Consider the following 21,867-nt stretch of genomic DNA (forward strand, 5'->3'; position numbering starts at 1 on the left):
TGACAATATTTTCATTACATACTGTGGACATATACAGTAATAACAATTACACGTATAACCATATTTTAGCTATAGGTAAAGATGCAGGTGCTGCAACACCCAGGATCTGTTTAGTTCAGCTGTCAGTGGCCCTGATTTCAGCTGCTATTGGGCAATCCATCAAGAATACAGTAGGTTTTGGTACAATCATGGTGACTGGCACTTCATAGAGGCAGGAAATGAGTCGGCAGAGAGGGGGGGGACTATTTCTCAAAATCTAGAGTGCATCCTTCCAAGTGTATCAGCCTTCGTAATCACGCCAAGTGATTGGATACTCTTTGGTGAACTCTGCGGAGTATCCAATCACTGGGCATGACTAATTAGTCTCTCACACGTCCAAGGCTCATACACTTGACATTGAGAAATGGCTGAGTGTCTTATCTCATTGAGTCCCGGCCGCGCTCCCGGTTTTAAATGGACACTGCGCAGGAAATGGTCAAAAAAGGTACTGCAACTATGCTGCTCATTGAAACTGGGCTGCCTATTGCCAAATTTGATCTTAACATGAAAGTTTACTAAGTAATAAACAAATATTTTCTAGTATGGTCTAAGTGCAGCTAAAAATGGCTATTATTGGAAATTCAAAATGGCGGACCATGGAGAAGATCCCCCTTTTCATGTATGAAAAGTGCAATTTTTCCAGTCATAATGAATACTTGGAATTTGATGCTGGTGGTAAGTATTCATGAAAAAGGTAACATTATTGAATGGGCAGCATGAATTCTGGAAATAAACAACTAAAAATCTCACACAGTGTCCCTTTAAGACACTACTTAACCCAAAAAACAGTTCCTGGTGGTGGCCAAAGTCTTTTGGCAAGCGGCCTCCAAGCCTAGTAAACTAGAAAAACCCGCCTAGCAGCCGAACATAGTTTTGCCTGGCGTAGGGAGTTGGTCTAGCCCTGCTCTGGGTGCATTCCAATATGCAGACTCCCGTCCTCCCTTGCTCACTTACCTCCTTGTGGCCTTGTGATGACGTCACCGACAACAGAATTGTATTTCAATTTGATATTTGATATTTTTTTTAGGATCCCCATTAGCTGATAGACATATTAGATATTGACATGCTTACCTGTCATTCTAGCATCAGTGTGTGAATGTGAATGTGAATAAATGTGAGACTTACATTGTCATTGTAGAGCATTTTAAGTGCTCGAAGGAGACGCCGCCCTGCATAATTGTAGTTAATATTTTATTATATCTTTAATAATACAACATCGAAAACATCAAAGGATGATACAAAGCCTATCTTTTCAACTGGAAATATATGTAGTGCATTACAGGGGGGTGCTGTGGCACTGTGCGCAAAGCCCCCCTTCATATGGGCTTGCATGCCCATGGGGACTCAGGTTTGACTCTGGCCTGGGTCATGTCCCAACCCTTCCCCATATCTCCCCCAACATTCACTTCCTGTCATAATCTCCACTTTCTTATCAATAAAGGCACAAAAGCCTGTAAAAAAAATACCTTTAAAAAATTAAATAAAATAGTGCATTACAATAAAGTGCGAGTCTCGTGTCAACAATGAGAAGAGAGGAAGACAACATCAAATAACAACAAAATCAAATTAGACAATAATTCTAAATCGAAAAGTAGATAATTACATCATAGAAGTTATCGCTACATCATAGTTATCGCTGTCACATTGTTGTACCTGAGATAATTTACTTAAACACTGTACTGTCCATTTGGAAAGCCCACTTCGGAAACATAAACCATGAAACACAGTGGTGTACATATATAATTTTAAAGATAGAACATGACATGAGCATTATGGTTACACATATTTTTTTCTGTTAAAAGCAGTGACCAAATAATATATAAAAAATTAAGAATGTTGCCTACTGAAAAAGTGAGATTTAGTAGTTTGGTCAAATGATGGTTCAGGTGAATTTTCCAATCTTGTGTTAATTTTTCCATTTTTGTTGTTGTTGAGATTGTCCATTTCATAGGTTTGTCAGAGGAACTGCTTCATGTTCTGTTAAGGTGAAAGTTATACAGCATTAATATTTTAAAGTCAAACCTATACTCAAACTACTATCCAGTAGTTATTCTATTGCATAATAGACCAAAACAAAAAACAATTCAAAGGTAGTGTAGGCAAATATACGCTATGCTTTATATGCTTTAGCAAGCTTACCTTTTCATTCATTTTGTTTAGAGCCTCATGTGACCTCTTCAAGTTGTTTTTTATGACTGTGGACTCGGTGTCTTGGTATGCAATGTAGTGGATCAGAGTTTGAAGTCTGGGAGGGGGCACAAAGACAAGACACATTAGTTTTTATTTACATCATTTGACAGCATTTTAACAATCAGAAGCACATACCCTTGTCCATTTCTTTTTTCCTCACTCTGTAGGCCATCTCTCTATGTTCTAGTAAGCAGACGGAACATTGAGAAATGGCCATAGACTTACTATACATGTCATACTAAACACATCTACAAAAGGCCTATATCAGCCCCGCCCTCCCATCTGTACACGTCCACTCAATTCGCATTACCCTCAAAGTTACGGTCGGCTAACGGGTCTTCGTGGACAACATTACTCATGATGCCAAACAATATCAGCAAACGGGGGATTGAAAAGGAAGGGCGGTGAACGATGACGCAATACAATAGAATAGAACAGAATAGCATAGCATAGCATAGAACAGAGAATAGAACAGAGAAGAATAGAATAGAATAGAATAGAATAGAATAGAATGCGTTTTATTCACATGTGACTACTCACATGTACAATTTACACTATACTGTAAATATTAATCACAATAACATTGAAACTGCTCACTTCAGGATATACATATGACCAGATTACATATCGTGACCAGAAAGAAAAGAGAAGGATCTTCTTAGTGTCTAACACTCACCTGTGCCAGAGCATGGCGAAAAACTGAATCACCAGCAGGAATGCAAAGCCAATGACGAACATGAGGCCAATGGGATCGATGAAGATCTTGCCGTTGGGGTCTATGGTGCCATTGGCGTACAGCTTGGGAATCTGGATGCTGACGGCCCCTCCGATCTCCTGAAGGAAGAACGTGGCCACCAGCCAGAGCGCGTTGCAGATGAAGAAGACGAAGGTGGCCTGCAGATAGAGGAGCATTAAATTACATTATATGGTGTGACGTCATCGGTCGAATGCTCCATTCATTTCAGTGGGGCTCCCCAACGTTCGCACGTCTGATATTTGAGATAAGGACGAGTTGGTCTATATCAGACCGCTGTCAATGGCAACAAGACTTTTCACTGCTAAAGTTAAACATTAAATAAAGAAATGTCCCCGCCATGTGTGAATCATTTAAGTATATCCATATAATAAGCGGGTTAACGTTCGGCGAGTCGGTCGCTTTGTGGAATAGCAGCACTCCGCTCCGCGTCGGGGTCTAAAGATTCTCTCTGTCGTGCTGCTATTCCACGGTAGCGACCTTCTCGCCGAACGTTAACCCTTACTTACATTACATCACACTACACTACATTACATTACATTACATTACATTACATAACATTACATTACACTACACTACAGTATATTACATTACATTACACTTAATTACACTACACTACATCACACTACACTACACTACACCACATTACATTACAATGTATTACATTACACTACAATCACATTACACTGCATTACATTACACTAAATAACATTGCATTATTGGACTTAGCAGAGAGGAGCATTGCATTGCATTGCATTGCATTTCATTACATTACATAACATTACACTACATTACATTACGCTGTAAAAATTCCATTCAATTCAGCTGCCTCAGAATTCCAAGTTAATTTAAATCCTTATTGTAAGTTGTGTGAAGCTTTGAACACAAAGCTGCAATTCAAAGCTTCACACAACTTACAAAAATGATTTAAATTAACTTGGAATTCTGAGACAGCTGGTAAACTTGTGATATTTTTTACAGTGTACATTACAGGGCATATTGCAGATGAAGAATAAAAAGATGGCCTGCAGATGGCAGTAGAGAACAGCATTACATTACATTACACTACACACTGTGAAACATTACAAGCCTGTTAAACGTTAAAAAGCAAGTTGCCCAGCTGCCGTAAGTTAACGCAACTTGATGGTTATTTGTACAACTCAGAACTTACAAACTTAAGGCAGCACGGCAACTTATTTTTTTAAGTTTAACTGACCAGGGGGTGTCAAACTCAAGTTCATACTATAGTGTGTCAAAATCAAAACATGGGACTTAGACATGGGCCAAACTCAATATTTACGCATGCACACGCTTAATACTTAATACTTGATGCTGGACCAATTTCACAAACACTTCCATCATTTGGTAGCTCAGATGTGCCTGCACATAATTCTTTTGTACTCTATGAATGGAAGATATCACTACTGATGATCTTCACTGTTACACTGGCCTAGGCCTACACATAAATCCTGTGTGACGCACATCAAATTGTTTTCAAGTCATATTTCTAAAGTAATGGTGTATGTGTGCCAACTGTAATCCTCATTTGAAATGCTATTGGCTCCCAGGCTTTGAGTTTGACACCTGCCATAACATTAACGAATAAAGCTCGGCTCAAACTACATGCTTTTGATGTTGAGGTGTGCCACAAACATAAAGTGGATCATAACTGTCAATTTTATCCCAGATCGTAAACACTGAGACAATGCCCGAGGTGTTATTTCAAGTCGCAAATATCAAAGTGTTCGAATTCTACGATTTGCGATCGGCGAGTCTTTGACCTGCAAAAATTCTATCTTAGAACTTTGCCTACGGCAAGGAAACCTTGGCCGACAATCGCTTGCAATGGTACTGGGGGATAATGTTCCACCGATTGTCGTAAGGCGGGTTTTCGGACGAAAATCGGGCCGATATTTGTGTAGTTTGAGCCTGGCATAAGAGTGAAAGTCCTTCTTGAACAGCTTCTGTCTTCCTCTCCATACTATTATAACAGATGGTGTATGTAATGATGTGTTCTGGATGCAATGGCATGAGGTAAACACCTTGTTTCTTAAGTCTTTAAGTTCTGCTTCAATTTTCTTCTTCTGTTCTTTGTCTTCGTCAAGAGGTTTCAGATAACGCTTCTTAAGGCCCTCCCAAAACGTAATTTCATCCTGTGAAGAGATGAGTCATTTAATTTTAGATTCAAATTCAGAAATACACAAATATGTCAAAAGTAACTTGTTCATTCAGTAGACATTATGAAAACAACTAATCCGAAACAACAGAAAGACAACAATCTTTACTCACATTACTGAGATATGATGTTGCAAGCTTCAGTTCTCCAGACTTTTTCACCAGTTGTGAAATCCAGTCTAATGGGAAACACAATAATATAATATTTAGTAGTCATAAGAAGAAAAAATGCATTGATATAACTTTGTTAATTAAAAAAGCCCAGAATACATACGGCTGTCTGGATCTTCTGGATCTTGGCAGCTAAAAAAAAAAGATCAGTGAGTAAAGATACCAACGATTAACACAGCGGTAAACTCCTAAGGCCTCAAGCATTTGCATAACTTCATGCTACTGGAATGAGGAACTGTATGTCACAGTGAAATACCTCTCGATCTCTTCCTCCTTCTCCTGGCATTTGTCAGCAGTAGCAGCAATAGCGTTAGCCGCAGCGTTGCTAGGCACCACCACAGTCACTTGCTTGTCCTCGTTGATCTCAAACTCATAGTTCCAGCCGCAGCACTTGCACTTCCTGGCGCACCTGACATTCTTCTCGGTGCGCGTCTGCGTGGCCTGGCCGGCGCCCCCTGCTGGCTTGGGGGCGGCCGTCTCGCGCGTCCCCCAGGAGACGTTGTTCATGTTGACCATGGAGTAGATGGCGAGCAGCAGGTATCCGCTGGGGATGCAGAGCACGTACAGGAGGCCGTAGATGATGAGGTGGCCCTCGCTGGGGTGCAGCAGCGCCGTCACGATGTACATGCTGACGATGCCGATGAAGAACAGGCCGCTCGGCGTCATGAAGGTGCCCTCTAGCACCATGTCACCTGCGTGCGGACACACGCATACGTACACAACACACATGGTCATAGAGGCATACGCATGTACACACACACATACATACATACATACACACACACACACACACACACAACAAGTGAAGAACAGGCCACATTAAATTTGTGCTTTTTAACACAGCGGGAAAGCACTTTGTCACATGACCAGGTTTGTGCAGTTTTCCCGCCGTGTTTCTGTTGCTAAACGTGAAAATGCTCTGCTGTTCCCTGACCAAAACCATCAGGGTTGCCAGATGAGGCTGATGATTTCCAGCCCACAAAATGCTCAAAACTCGCATAGAAGCACAAAATCCCGCAAAATTCTATTGATTTCTGCGCCAAAAATTTGGCAGATTTTTCTGCTAAATGCACACAGCCATCCTAAGCAGCCCAATTGGGCGGGAAACAGTCCAATCTGGCAACACTGAAAACCATGCCTAACCCTAACCTGTCAGTAAAGCAACATATCTCCTCCTTTGCTTTTGCCAAGAAAAGCGAAACTAGCAAGGTAAATGGCAAAATTGTGGCTGATCGTGCCATGCCTAAACCTAACCTGTCACAGGCCATTGTGGAGTTAACAAGCGAAGTCCTGACGCACAAACACGATAGACAGTTCAAGTCGGCATGTCATCTTTACACTCTGGGCCCTTCTCAAAACCTAGGACAGTGCACTTTCAAGTGTATCAGCCTAAGTAGTCACGCCCAGTGATTGGATACTCTTTGGTGAACTCTATGGAATATCCAATCACTGGGTGTGACTAATAAAGAGTATCTAATCACTGGGTGTGACTAATTCGGCTGATACACTTGGAAGTGCACTGTCCTAGGTTTTGAGAATGACCCTCTGGTGTGATGTCATGTTGCTGAAAGCAAGTTAATGGATAATACAGTAACTCTTACCAATAATTGACAGGATACTGGCTGTCATCAGGAATGCATAGAAGATACTCATGATGGCGGCGATGGTGATTTGGGTGTTGGATTTCAGCTTGTAGCATAAGATCAGGTAGATGGACGGGGGCACAATAGCCGCCGTCAGAGCCCAGTTAGGGGACATGCCGAAGACAAACCCGAAGGCTCCTGAAAGAACAGATTGCGTACATTCCATTCTTTTACTCATATGAGGAATAACATGTTGATTCTTTATTTTGTTTCCGTACGTTATTAAAATTGATTTATTTTATTCACCTCAGTTTTTACACAACTCAAAATTCAGGTTAAGTAGAGGAGACACACATACACACACACACACAGACACACACACACACACACACACACACACACACACACACACACACAAACACACCCACACATAGCCAACGCACAACATGCTTTAGAGTCGTTAAGGTACACTGTTATAAATGAGCTGTTACCACCAGAACGGTAATGACCAAGTCATAGTGTATTAATTAAAGGTGGGGTTGCAGGTTAACCATTTCAAGAAAATGTACTATTATGACATCACGTTGGGGGTTCCGCACATAGATGTGTTTAGAAGTCTTCTATACACATCTATGGTTCCGCAGGCTCATAGGAATGTAGAACCTTAGAATCCTGGGGGAGTTCCCCCAACGTGATGTCATACCTGCAACCCCACCTTTAAGGCCATATGTTATGTCATAGTAGTGTAGTTCACTTTTCAATGACTATTACAGTGTTCCACTGGTGGAACGGTGTGCATAAGGCCAGACTCTTGACATTCCTGTATGTGTGTACCTAACTAACCCTTCTTTGCATATGCACCTGTTGTTCTGTATATTTCCTGTGCACTTTGTATCTGTTAGGGATGTTGGCTATGATTATGTCCTCTTATGAAAGTCACTTTGGTTATAAAGCATCTGCCAAATGCAATGCAATGTAATGTAATGTAATAACATTAGGTAGCTATGCGTAATGCAATGCAATGCATCCCCTCACCTGCGATCATCAGGCAGACGGTGGCAGGCCCGAGGATGGAGGCACCCATGGTGAGGGTCTGGTAGAGGATGAAGAGGGTGGAGATGGACTTGTTCTTCTTCACCGTCAGCTCGCCGCTGCCCAGTAGGTCCAGCGTGTTGGCCATGGTGGAGGGCCCCCAGCGTCGCCGCTGGTTGTAGAACTCCTTGAACTCCTGCGGCGCGTTGGTGTAGGAGTCGGACGCCGCGTTGTACTCCACCCTCCAGCCCTGCTGCAGCAGCAGAGTGCACAGCCAGCGGTCCTCACCTACGATTACATTACATTACATTAGTTAAAGAGAAAAAAGATGCACATCCGTCTCAAAAAGATTGGGTGCAGGACCAGCAAAAATACCATGAAAAACTGAAAGAAAAGTCTGCAACACCAAGCTCCCGTTGCTCTTTTTTAACATGACGTTTCGGGCAGCAAAGAGCAACGGGAGCTTGGTGTCGCAGACTTTTCTTTCAGTTTTTCATACATTACATTACATTACATTTGGCAGACGCTTTATAACCAAAGCGACTTTCAAAAGAGGACATAATCAACTAACATCACTAGCAGATACAAGGTGCACAGGAAATATACAGAACAACAAGTGCAGATGCAAAGAAGGGTTAGGTAGAGTACACACACACACAGACACACACATACACATCGATGAAGCGGGTCACCAAGTTTTAGCTTTTATTGCCAGTGTGTATGTGCAGGGCCACTGACAGCTTTGGCTGGGACCAGGACAAAGTCATCTGAAAGGGCCCCTCACCCAATACATACAATGTAATTAGAACCCAATTCTGGGCCCCCTCTGTCCAGATTTCTCCTCTACTCCTAGGTGGCGTAGTCGAGCCCGAGATTAAAATTAAAGGGACACTGTGCAGGAAATGGTCAAAAAAGGTACTGCAACTATGCTGCTCATTGAAACTGGGTTGCATATTGCCAAATTTGATCTTTTCATGGAAGTTCACAAAATAATAAACTACTATTTTCTACTATGGCCGAAGTACAGTCAGTTTTACAGCTAAAAATGGCTATTTCTGGAAATTCAAAATGGCGGACCATGGAGAAGATCCCCCTTTTCATGTATGAAAAGTACAATTTTTCCAGTCATAATGAACACTTTGAATTTGATGGTGGTGGTAAATATTCATGAAAAAGGTAACATTAGTGAATGGGTATCATGGATTCTGGAAATAAACAACTACAAATCCCGCACAGTGTTCCTTTAAGTAAAATAGATTTTAAAAAATAGTTTTCCAACTCTGTTACATATAAACACTGTACCTTGATCGTACTGCACATAGTGCCCAGCCTCGGAGGCAGTGGTGGTGTACTTCTTCATGACGTTGTCGTCCATGAGTGCGGCGGCTCGGAAAAGACTGAAGCAGCCGGGGCTGCAGAGCACACAGCCAAACACGTGCTCCGCCGTCTTCTGCAGCCAGTGGCCCACCGCATACTCAAACTTCTGGTACCAAACCATTGGACCTGTGACAGGACAAGGAGTGGATGGTGTAGTAGTTAGTAGACCAATTCAGAGCCAAAGATCCACTTTATATGGTGTTTTTTTTAAATTAGGCTCCAAAGATGTTTTTTTTTACATTACATTACATTACATTCAAAGCGACTTAAAATTGGGGACATAATCATAGTATACAACATTTCCAACACTTGGGGTTGGGTCAAGTATTGCAATGATGACCATGACTGCATGCCTGCAGTGTGCGTCAGTAGTCTTCAGGGGGCGCCAAACACAGTCCAAGTAACATACATGCACACATGCACGCATCAAGTTGCCATCTCTGACTGCGCTTGTTTTTGTTTTTTAAACAATGTCCATACTGTACGTTGATGACATTGTCATTGTCATCATCCTGAAATGATCACAGTTTCATAAAAAAAACAAAAAAATAGCAAGCCCGTTTATTCCACTGTACTTACTGTAATTAAGTAAACACACTGTCAAAGCACGTATGGTTCTTGTACTATATACATCTCCAGTCATTGTGTAGTGAAAAGGTAAATGTTTTGGATTAGGGATGCAAATTATCGATTAATTCATTAATCGTTAGTTGATTGCCTTATCGATCGACTTACGATTAATTGATAAGCGTCATTTTCCCCCCAAAATCGCAATGTTTTTGGGGAAAAAAACTACTGGATTAAAGAACTTCATTAAATGTAAAGGTGATATAAATGTTCCCACTATTCACACCCCTCTTCACACACACTCTTCACATACCCATGTCACCTGAGTCTCTTGTCAGTTGAATTGGCGATTATTCCGATTTAAAAAATGTTTTATCGATTAACGCAACACATTAATCGATTAATCGTTTGCATCCCTATTTTGGATGCAGACTATGCGGATATTGTGAGCCCAGTCTTGGATATTGTCTTACCAGTGCCAGTAGGATGGATCCTCCCACAGGCAGCCCCCACCTCCGAGTACATCCTGAGACGATCCACCAGCAGCATCACAGCTGAGGGCTGGAAGTCCGTGTCACCATCCAAAGCCAACAGGTAGGTGTTCTTTTTCATTTTCTGGTGATGAGCAGAACATTAGTACCCACCATTTAAAAAGTCTCTCCACAAACTTCCTGTATGTGGTTACACAAGTTTTAAGATCTGAGCTACAAATAAAGTTCAAAGTGCTTAACTGCGTAGACGTTGAAACTGACTGAGAAAAATGCCTTCAAAGCCTTGGTAATACAGGTAGGTTGGATGTTGTAGTTAATGCAAATTTGACATAGCAAAATCTCTAAAACGGGACACATTTTCACCACAAGGCTTCGACGCAAAGTAAAGGATGTGTAATGTAGGTTTAAACTCAATTTTGACAAAATATGTAGTTACTGCGCTTGGCCTTTGTAGGACAGATGCTGTCTACTAAGTTGAACCGTGTGAAATGAGCATGCACGCTAATCAAAAGCCCTTGATTGATTGATTGATTCACTGGCATTTCTCAAAACTCTAGTGCGCGCACTTCCAAGTGTATCAGCCTAATTAGTCACGCCCAGTAATTGGATACTCTTTATTAGTCAGGTCCAGTGACTGGACACTCTGCAGAGTTCACCAAAGAGTATCCAATCACTGGACATGACTAATTAGCCTGATACACTTGGAAGTGTGCGCACTAGAGTTCTGAGAAATGCCCAGTGGTTCATCACAACATTATGATGCAAGAAAATCAGCCGCTTACCTTCATTTCCTCTTCGATGGCCATCCTCGCCATGCTGTTCTCCTGAAACTTCTGGTAGAATCTCCTGTGGAGTCTCCATCCCAGTAGATAGTAGAGGTACATTATCTGAAATTAGAGGTACATTATCTGAAATTAGAGGTACATTATCTGAAATTAGAGGTACATTATCTTTGGGAAGAAAAGCATTGTTTCTGAAATCAGAGGTACATGTACATTATCTTTGCTAACAATAGCATTGCTTCTGAATGTGTGCTTCAATGTCCAAGTGCTTCTTTGACAGATGTTCCTTTATGTTGATGTAATATTGATTCAATTCAATTCGGTTTATTGGGACCATGTACAATTAAAGCATAAAAGTTTCCATGTCATGGATTATACAGCCTTAGGCTAATTTGCATCTGTAGTCCCTGACAGGACATTAAGCATTAATATAAAATAAAATACAATACAATAAAATAATAAATTAAAGCTATCAAAAACATATGAATATACACATAGAAACAATAAACAAATCACTCATATGGCAAGTCCCCTGCACGCAGCCCCCCCCCCTTCACTCCCCAGCCCCATCCATAGTCCCACCCAAACCTTGGCTGATGAAACCTTGATTTACGTATTGTACTACATACAGCAGTGTTTCCCAACCAGGGGTACATGTACCACTAGGGGTACGCGAGCACACCTCAAGGGGTACACGGAAAAAATGTAATAATAACAAATATATTGAGTGGAGTCACATTGGGATAGAGGAACAGAGCATGAATGAGGGCGAGGGGGTACTCATCATATGAAAAAGTTGCTAAGGGGCTACGCAGGACAAAAAAGGTTGGGAAGCACTACATACAGTATGCATAATTACCTGAGACCATCTCTTCTTGTGCCTGATTTTGTTTTTGTCCTTGAAGTGAACGATCAGCGTGTTGCCCTGGGGCAGAGTGTACTGCAGCCGCCCACCGTACGGAGTTGGGATTATCTTCTGAGTAGGGATGTGTTTGGTTTCCCGAAATATACCAGTCCCGTCATCAGTGAAAATCCTGTCAAAATACAGTACCGGTACATTATTTAAATAGTTTTATTTTCATTCCGTTTTCTGTCAAATTGATAATTAATGTCATAATTCATGTTTGACTAACGCACATGATTAAAAAGTAGAAGAGAGGTATATCGATTCTGCTGTGTACTGTCAGAATAAACGTTTGCATTTATAGCTTCGTAAAAGGAATTGTCACGCACATGTAGACTTCTCTGACTACTTCCGCAAGATTTTCCGCATACTCGTTTACACATAGTTGATCCCCATCTTTGAAGAAGGCATCGTCGAAGTAAATGTGGGACTCGAAACTCACATCTTGGAAGTTGTTTCTCTTGGGCCTAAATTTGTCAAGCCTTTAAAGGAACAAAAGTATACGGTCACAACCTTTAAAAATAATTGTAAGACATGACCAAATGAAACCCATTTAGAGGAAAAGCTTCATACCGGAACATTGATATGAGCATCTTCATCATCTCATCTGTGGTTTCATGCCACATGGTAGCGCACAAGTAGATGGTCATCTTCTCCGTGTCCCTGTCGAATACAACACTCGGCTTGAAATCAAAGATTTCAAAGGGTAGCATATTTCAAGAAGAATGGAGGAGGTGGCCTGCAGCCAACTCAATGGAAATAACTTGATAATTATGGAAGAAGCGCAACATTGCTACAATTACGGTTAAGAAGCGCAACATTGCTACAATTACGGTTTTAATGTGAAAGCTGACGTTTCGGTCAGTCAGACCTCCATAATTGTAGCAGCGTTGCGCTTCTTCTATAATTTTCAAAGGGTAGCATAATGAAATAACATGAATAACACATTAGAAATACATATACTGTACGTATATACTGTATTACAGTTCAAGCAGTGTTTCAGTGGACATACTTGATGTTCATATCCCTCTTGAGCTTGGGCACGTCGAACCTGGTGTTGAGGAGCATCGAGGAGTCGATGAACAGCGCCTCGTAGAGACTGCGCACAAACAGGTCGCGCGTCCTCTGGATGCGCTTGGTTCGGCTGAAGCTGATGTACATGGTGCCCATTACCAGACCTAGCCACCAGCTGATCACTGAGCTCGCCAGGAGACCTTGGCCGAACAGGTCTCCATCGTAGAAGGAAGGCCGCCTGCAGAGGCTGTGGGTGATATCGGCCCGCATGAGATCGAAGGCGGGAGCCTTTAGAAGGAAGGGGTCGAGCACGTCAGAGTAGTTGTAGAAAGACACGCTGATGTTGCAGTAGAGTGGGAACGAGTGGTTTAGCAATTGGGCGATGCTGCCGATGTTGTCGTGCTCTTCGAGATACGGGATCCAGATGCACAACACGAACGCTGCCAGCACTGCCGGCGAGACGAACCACATGGGGTAAACAAAGCTGCGGCGGACGGCGTGCATTTTACACGCCACGACCGCAAACCAGCGGCACAGGGCAGAGGAGATGAACTGGATGGCAAACAGGCTCAAGACGGTGACTTTGTCTTTCTGTGAGATGGACAGGACAGATTCCCACTCTTGACCAGACAGGTAGACGTAGGCCCCTAGCACGGCTCCAGTGACGGCGATTCGGGTGATGCTCGAGAGAATCCCTACGATGTTTGACGTCCTTTTCACCTCTTCTGCGATGGTCTTGAAGAACAAGATGTTGAACCAACTTGCGTAGTTTTCCCACCAGTTGAACGACACACAGACGGTACACGCGATTGCCAGACCAATCATGAGTGCCGTGTCTCTCTCAGAGAGACGTTGGCCAGCTTCATTGATGTAGCCTATTGCGAACAGGGCGTAGCCTGCCAAGAGCAGGACTATTGCAAGTATGGAGAAGACGACAAATCGCTTTCTACCCCTCATTTTTGAGTGGACGATCGCTTGGAAGATGGCTGACAGTATGCCAATGCTGTTCAGTATCATCACGTTTGTTAGGATGTCAAAATGGGGCATCGCAACCAGAGCAAGCACCGCAGCGCCTGATGCCACAAATATGTCGACCGAGATAACCTGTGGGAGAGAAAGGAAAGCAGCATTGTGGGTTTGGCATTACTCATTAATATCTTAGCTATGATCTAGAAAACTATGCACATACGTATGTATACTGTCAAAATAAAAGTTCCCTGAAGAAACATCAGTTGGCCACTGTGGAGGAACCAGAAAAGGTGAGTATTTGATAAATCGGTTCTTGGGAGTGTTGCCAGATGGAAAATGCTGAATTATCGTACCCCAGAATTATCGTTTTTGGGTGCTCTTTGGGAGGAAATTATTGTACAAGACACGCATTGTTGTTTCAAGGCATCAAAATGAACTGAATGAGAACTCTGAAATTATCGTACATCATGGTTTTTTGATCGTACAGAGGTAAAAATAGTACAAATTAGGGTACAAATGCGATAATTATCGTACATCTGGCAACACTGGTTCTTGGGAGAACCTTGATGTTCTATTGAAGGTTTGTCCCGGATCTCAGGGGTTCCCCCAATGTGGCAAACTGATAGTTCTTCTGGGAGCTGTTTGTTGTGGCTATAGAAAAATAACTTAAACATGAAATACCCATAGCAATGTTTTTCTAGATGGAGTTTTGGAGTCTTTGAAGGAGATTTTCCAAATGCCCTTGCAGATGGTTAACAGGCTGGGTGCCGTCAGAAGCACGCCAATGAAGAGTAGAGCGTAGGGCTTTGTTGAGATGGTGACTGCATCTGGACTGGCTATTGTTATCAGCAGCAGGAACGAGGTCTGTTGAATAAAAAGAAACAAAGACAGCATTGAGCATTGAATGGGATTGACACAACCAGGGCTCTAAAATAACTTTTTTCACCACCAGCTAAAATGGCTAGTGAGTTGGTCTTTTCTACCAGCCAAACTGAAACTTCACCAGCATTTGGCCGATTGGTTGGTGTTACTTTAGGCACAACCTTTTTTTGAGTATATAGTAAATTGTGCATTGTTAATTTAACACTTAGAGGGAGCAATGTGGAAATGCCTTAGGTTACCTTGCTTAAAAAGGCCAGTCCAAACATGAGGATGCCGGTGAGTCCTGTGACCAGCACTTGAACACATCTCACTGACTTCCTCAGTTTCTGTTCATCCTGAATGACGGGCACCTCTCGTGCACAGTCCCAGGAGCTCCTGCAAGACAAGACGCAAAGGGGAGATAAAGTGTGCGTTCCGATATGCGACCTTGCGTCCTCCACTTGTGATGGTGCCTCGTACCAGGAAGTAAAATGTCATGATGACATCACTGACAATATTTTAATATCTCGCAAATTATAAAGTCATTTTCTCATTTGAAAACTGGATGGTGAATGAAGAATAGTCCCCCAAAAAATGTTTTGGGCTAGGCTGACAGCGGGGAAACTTATTTGTTTTCTCCATGGAGACGGGGCATCAGCAAAATGTGAGGCCACAAGCACAAGTGGAGGACGCAAGGTCGCATATTGGAGTGTGCCCAAAATCATGGGGAACAGCCCTTCAGCCTGAGCCACCTCCATTACAGCTGGAACAAAACAGAACAAACTGCAGCTTTCTTCAAACTTCCCTCTGTGGTGCAGTTATGGTTGCCACCTCAGTCCGACAAACAAACCTGGGGCCTCATTTATCAAGCGTTCTTAGGCACAGATCTGTGCGTAAAGTGTGGGTGCGATCATTCCTGAGCGAAGTGTGGGATTTTTTGTACTTGAACGTAGAAATGTGCCTAAATCTACGCACACCTCAGACCATGCGTGTGAGTGGAAGAAACACGAAATTGCAAATAATATTGACCGTGCAAGCTACAGTTTGCTTCAAATTACAATGGAGTATGACAGTATGCTATTTGACTGTGTTTTCGTCCATGTGTGTCTCCATCTTTTACTTATTTTGAAACACGGTCCTCCTCCTGTCGAGAGCACCTCCACTTCTGCCACAGAAATGGTTCTATCTCCGCACTTCCCGCCAGCGCTTCGACTGGCGCGTGTGTCCGCGTGTATTCGTGTGTCCGAAGTCCGAACAGGGTGGCGCATTCGAATTAACATGGCATTTGAATATATTTTAATACCATATATGGTTACTTGGAGGCGTTTCGGGATGCTAATTACCCCGAATGCGCGCGTGCAAAGTGATTTGGAAGGTGTGTGATTTATCATGCAGACGTGTGCGTAGGAGCAGCCAACGCCCGTTTGATAAATCCCGATTTTTCTGTACTTGCGAACATTCTAAATTTCACTCCTAAGAAACAATTTAGAATGCATTCTACGAACTGATGATAAATTAGGCCCCTGGACATTTCAAACTCAATCGACCTTTTTGCTTGTATACAATGGCATAGTGTCCAGGAGAGTATATATCTTTTTCCAAGACAGACCATTATATATATATATATATTTTTAGGGGCTTTTTATGCCTTTATTTGACAGGACAGTAGAAGATGGTGACAGGAAGTGACTGGGAGAGAGAGATGGGGGAGGATCGGGAAATGACCGCGTCCGGACTTGAACCGGGGTCCCCGTGGGTGGGCATGCAAGCCCAAATGTGGGGGGCTTAGCGCGCTGCGCCACAGCGCCCCCTCAAGACAGACCATTAAAGGGACACTGTGCAGGAAATGGTCAAAAAAGGTACTGCAACTATATATGCTGCTCATTGAAAATGTGTTGTCTAAGGACAAATGTTATCTTTTCATGAAAGTTTACTAAGTAATAAATTCATATTTTATAGTATGGCCCAAGTACAGTCATTTTTGCAGCTAAAAATGGCTATTTCTGGAAATTCAAAATGGCGGACCATGGAGAAGATCCCCCTTTTCATGTATGAAAAATGTATTTTTTCCAGTCATAATGAATACTTAGAATTTGATGGTGGTGGTAAGTATTCATGAAAAAGGTAACATTAGTGAATGGGTAGCATTAATTCTGGAAATAAAGAACTGAAAATCTCACACAGTGTCCCTTTAAAAACCAGGACGGGTGTCAACACTATGGTGTTGTAGCCTTCACAATGTTACACTTTGCCAACTACATTATTTAAACTGTTAAACTAATGAATGTAATAGTAACAACTAGAAAAGTGCTCCGAGATCACATACCTCCGCCAGGGCATGCCATAATTAGATAATGGACAAAAATAATCACTTTGCCAAAATGAACGACTATATTCCTGTCAGAACTTTCAAAATGACACACTCACATCAGTTCAGTCATTTGCAAAATCTACCTGCTTTGAAAGCTTGTGATCACGCGCTGATAGAACTGTAGCCTAATTAATGAAGGGAATGTAATGATTTTGACCAACAAAACTGAAACAACTACAGAAGGGTAAGGCCTTTTTTTGCCTACGATGGTATAGGCTATGCATCATTCTCATGGGCCACTGGTTAGTCTTGGCGCTGTCGGTTGAAGCGGCATTTGCTTCCCCGCATTCCTCAAATCACTATTCACCGTTTCTATCTCGCAACTGGGCTTGGTTTTAAATTTAGTGAAGGGGGTGTTTGACCAGCATTGTGAACTTACACAGCCACAAATTCCATAATTTTGGCGATGGTACCCAATTAATTCGACATTGTCAACCAAAATGATCTGCGGTGGTCACTGTCCATCTCGCAACAATTCACTTCCACTTCACACATATTTTAGGCAGCGGTAATTAATTTTACATGATTGTTTGTTAACTTCAATGAGGGTGTAGCCTAGGGCTAGGCTGCCCGCTGATGAGCAACTTTTTAGGTTGATAGCACTGGTGTGGGAGCTGGCGTCAAAGGAGACAGTCCCACCCTGTTCCTTACTGTTTAGAATGGCGCAGGCTCACACGTGTGGAATATATGCCGGTGCTCGACCATTATGCATGCTGTCGGCCGGGCTTTCTGATCCCTGTCCATCTCGCAAACAACTTGGGGTTATCTTTAAATGTAGCGAAGGGGATGTAATGAATTTTACCAGCACTGTGAACGTAGGTCTAGAGTCATACATTATTTTGGCAACGGTAGCTTAATTAATTCGACAGGATTGTGAACCTAAGTCACAGTCCACAACAACATTGTGAACTTACACGATCACTTCCATGTTTTTTGACAACGTAATTAATTCGACAGCATTGTGAACCTAAACGATCTGCGGGGATGGTCACTGTCCTTCTCGCACCAGCAATGGTAACATAGCCTATGCCACACATAACAAATTGAATATTTTTGGTAGCGGTGGTAATTCATTTGACAGGACTGGTTACTGCCTGCGGATGAAGGCTGCCTGCAGATGAACAACTTTTTAGTTGAAATGCACTTGGTGTTGGAGCTGGCGGCGAAGGAGAGAGTCTCTCCCTGTTCCTTGCTGAGACACGCGCAGGCACGCCTCTGCTCAGTGCTCACCGTGCGCACCTTGTGGCAGGCAGTGGAATAGCAGCGAACTAACAAACACAGAGAACAAACACAGACAACAAACAAACACAGAACACACACAAACCCAGGCGATCACATAACCTCCTGGCGGAGGTAATAAACAATGTGTAAGCACCTTGGGAATCCTGAATCAAAGTACTTATTAGTGACAGCACAGAAGATTTCTCTGCACAGAGTAGACAAATCTGTGAAGGACGGATGAATGGAAGACTAGAGAGCAGAGTGCAGTGGTGGAACAATTGCGTTCAGGGCCCTCAATTTGGCCTGCCAAGGTCATAATAGGGCCCCCACCACCAATACTGGAGGGCCCTGGGCCCAGGGGCAAATGCCCTGCTTGCCCCACCTATAGCGCAGCCCCTGATGGTATGTATGCCTCATCTAGCACCTTTGATACCCAGAGGCATAATAAGGGTGACATTCAAAAGAACAAGTTACATCAAAGATTATCTAATTCAGGGGTTCCCAACCTTTTTCAACTTGGGGCCCACTCGAAATGGTCAAAAATGTTCGGGGCCCACCTCTGACCTAGCCTGGGAACTCCCATACCGCCTTTAGTTCTACACAATCGTTTCGATCTGAAAGACTGTCTGGCGAGGATGACTCATAACGTCCAAGATCATGGGCCCTGTGTCATAATGGCCAAGCATTCCGACCTTTACAGTTTCTCTGCCCAATCAGAGAGCAGGGCAGTGTGTCATAATAGCCAAGTATTCCGGCCCCTACGGAATTTACAATAGGCAACTCCCCAGACCTAATCTCACTTGTGATTAGGCAACCTCTGACCCAATTAAGAATAAAATTCAAATAAATCAACAGCAACACACACCAAAATATGATTATTATTTTTGGAAAATTATTTCAAGGCCCACTTGGAATACCTTCAGGGCCCACAGGTTGGGAACCACTGCTCTAATTACATCGTCTCTGGTTACATGATATGCAGGAAATAAAAAAACCCAATACAGGTGAATAGTCTACCGGTATGCTTTCATGAGAATTGCATGCAAGTTCCATGAATACCACAATACAAAGAATTCATGAGAAGATGGAAGGTGGTTATCTAGCCCCAGGGGAGACCTACCAGTAAATGCTACCAGTAAATGCAAATGAAGACAGGTTGGGCCAGTAACATGTTCAAGGAAATATTTTTTTCACACTTTAACATAGGCTAAGTAATACCCTAAATACACAAAAGCAACCCAAATGAAATTGAATACAATACACTGTTTTGATAGAGATACAGTTTGAAATGATGAATTAAATGTTGAATGGAGGGCTTTTTTCCATGTCTTCCATTAAGATTATGAGTGCCCATAGGAGTGTCACGGATATGGGCCAGTCGCCCGTGACCTAGTGGTTAGAGAGTTGGTCTTTCAATCTAAGGGTTGCAGGGTTCGAATCCCCTCTGACCTCTCCCTACATCTCCATACATGGCTGAAGTTCCCTTGAGCAAGGCACCTCACCCCACATTGCTCCAGGGACTGTAAACAATACCCTGACAAATAATAACTAAGTCGCTTTGAATAAATGAAAGCGACAGCTAAGTGAAATGTAATGTAATGTAATATACTGTACAGAATGTGCCCCCCTTAAAACAATTTGGCCTCACCTCGGCCCCCCTGACCATTTGGTCTAGTACCGCCACTGCTCGTCGATTTATCCTTCTTCTCAAACATTGCTCATCTGGTTATCTGAACTTGACCTCTTTTGTCTTAGCCCAAGGCCAAACCAATGCGTTTTCAAAAATGTCCACATACGTAAACAGTTTATCTTTCTATACCAAAAATATAAGATTCATCAATACTTTCTTCTTAAAGTCTGTGACTACATTCCAATTTAACAGTATTTCACCACATATTTAAATTCACATCAAACATATGATAGAACATCACTTTCCACTTTCTCTTTAACACACACACACACACACACACACACAGACGCACACCGCACTTTCTACCTGCACTAAACACACACAAACACACACACACACACACACACACACACACACACACACACACACACACACACACACACACACACACACACACATACACACACACACACACACACACACACACACACACTGCTGCTGGTGTACTTGATAGACCTATTTTAATATTTATTTTTCTTCAAAATGCTACTATTACTATATCAGAACGCTATAAAGGACTTTTAGAAAAAGCACAACAAATACCTCCTCTTAATGTATGTTCTCTACAAGTCTTCTGTTGTCCAGTCTTGCACTTTAAATGTCTGTATGAGCACTGTCTATGTCCATACTGTCTTATGTCCATGTATGAGTACTGTATATGTCTATACTGTCTATGTCCTTACCTAGATTAGTCTATGTCTGCATGGGAAAGCAAGAAACGTAATTTCAAATTCTTTGTATGACCAGTGCATGTAAAGAAATTGACAATAAAACCAACTTGACTTGACTTGACTCTTTCAAATTTCCAAAATTCTATAATTTCCAGATTCCCAGCTTTGCATCCGGCCATCAGGAACTAAGTGATTCTAAAGTTCAAACTTTTATAATGACAGCAAATCACCCAATGATAACAAGAAGATAAAAAGATAACAATGATTTAACAAAAGTAGTTACAGTTATACCATAGTTACAATCATACATATTATCCACTATTGCCAGGATACTTCTAAAAAAAATCACTGTAAGCAAAGTGATGGCATTTACCTGAACTCCTTCTCCTCCTCCTCCCACCGCTTCTGTTCCTCCTCCTCCATCAGATTCTCCTTCTCCATGGAGCTCCCCAACCCGTCTGAGCGGAGGTGCCTTGTGTGTCCTCTGTTAAGCACATGTATGTAGGTGTAGGTGGGTCTTGTGCATTAGAGATGAGTTATTGTGAACTTTGTTGTCATTAAGATTCAGGCATTTTGCTTGGGAAACGTGTTATGTTAATGAGGGCAACACAGGGCGCGAGAGGCTAAGAAGTTGAGCTCATGGAGAGAGAGGCCACAACTTTGACTATTTAAACATAACATAAAACATTTTAAACATACATGAAAACCTGTTAAGTTGTGAAACATTGGTTATATGTCTTCAAACAGATACAACTGATGTGATGTTCATTCTGGGAAGAACAACAAAGAAATGCATCTCTTCTGGTACACTTGGCTCTGAGTGTATGGAAAACAGAAAATGGAATGACAGCTCGACAATAATTGCTTCAAGGAAATATGCTTCCTCAGAAACGGGGGAGAGGCAGCCTAGAAAATCTTTGGTTTCATGAATACAGATCAGTTTCCATTCGTCACACTTGTGAAATGTATTCCTGTGAACTAAAGGTTGGCCTAGAAACAGACTCA

General features: G+C 42.3%; 1 protein-coding gene across 1 annotated transcript; it reads right to left on the reverse strand.

Moving 5' to 3' along the window:
- Window positions 1–1,227: 1,227 nt before the first annotated feature.
- Window positions 1,228–21,306, reverse strand: LOC134441359 (chitin synthase chs-2-like). Its single transcript, XM_063191636.1, has 19 exons — window positions 21,236–21,306; window positions 15,170–15,305; window positions 14,730–14,912; window positions 13,078–14,183; window positions 12,639–12,728; window positions 12,395–12,547; window positions 12,021–12,195; window positions 11,162–11,266; window positions 10,362–10,503; window positions 9,247–9,447; window positions 7,948–8,232; window positions 6,931–7,110; window positions 5,586–6,021; window positions 5,433–5,461; window positions 5,273–5,337; window positions 5,026–5,136; window positions 2,906–3,123; window positions 2,179–2,284; window positions 1,228–2,016 (listed from the first exon to the last, which is right to left on the reverse strand). The coding sequence occupies exons 1-19, from the start codon at window positions 21,301–21,303 to the stop codon at window positions 1,996–1,998; spliced, it is 3,810 nt and encodes a 1,269-aa protein (XP_063047706.1). The 5' UTR covers window positions 21,304–21,306; the 3' UTR covers window positions 1,228–1,995.
- Between the last annotated feature and the right edge of the window lie 561 nt (window positions 21,307–21,867).

The sequence above is a fragment of the Engraulis encrasicolus genome, chromosome 24, assembly GCF_034702125.1.
Source record: "Engraulis encrasicolus isolate BLACKSEA-1 chromosome 24, IST_EnEncr_1.0, whole genome shotgun sequence".
Taxonomy (NCBI): domain Eukaryota; kingdom Metazoa; phylum Chordata; class Actinopteri; order Clupeiformes; family Engraulidae; genus Engraulis; species Engraulis encrasicolus.

Bases quoted from the DNA above. Each gene is read 5' to 3' on its own strand.
- LOC134441359 (XM_063191636.1), bottom strand. From the start codon at position 21,303: ATGGAGAAGGAGAATCTGATGGAGGAGGAGGAACAGAAGCGGTGGGAG. The intron at 5,462-5,585 runs GTATTTCACTGT...TTTTTTTTTTAG, and splicing joins AAGGAGGAAGAGATCGAGAG to CTGCCAAGATCCAGAAGATC. The intron at 5,338-5,432 runs GTATGTATTCTG...GTTTCCCATTAG, and splicing joins TCCAGAAGATCCAGACAGCC to ACTGGATTTCACAACTGGTG.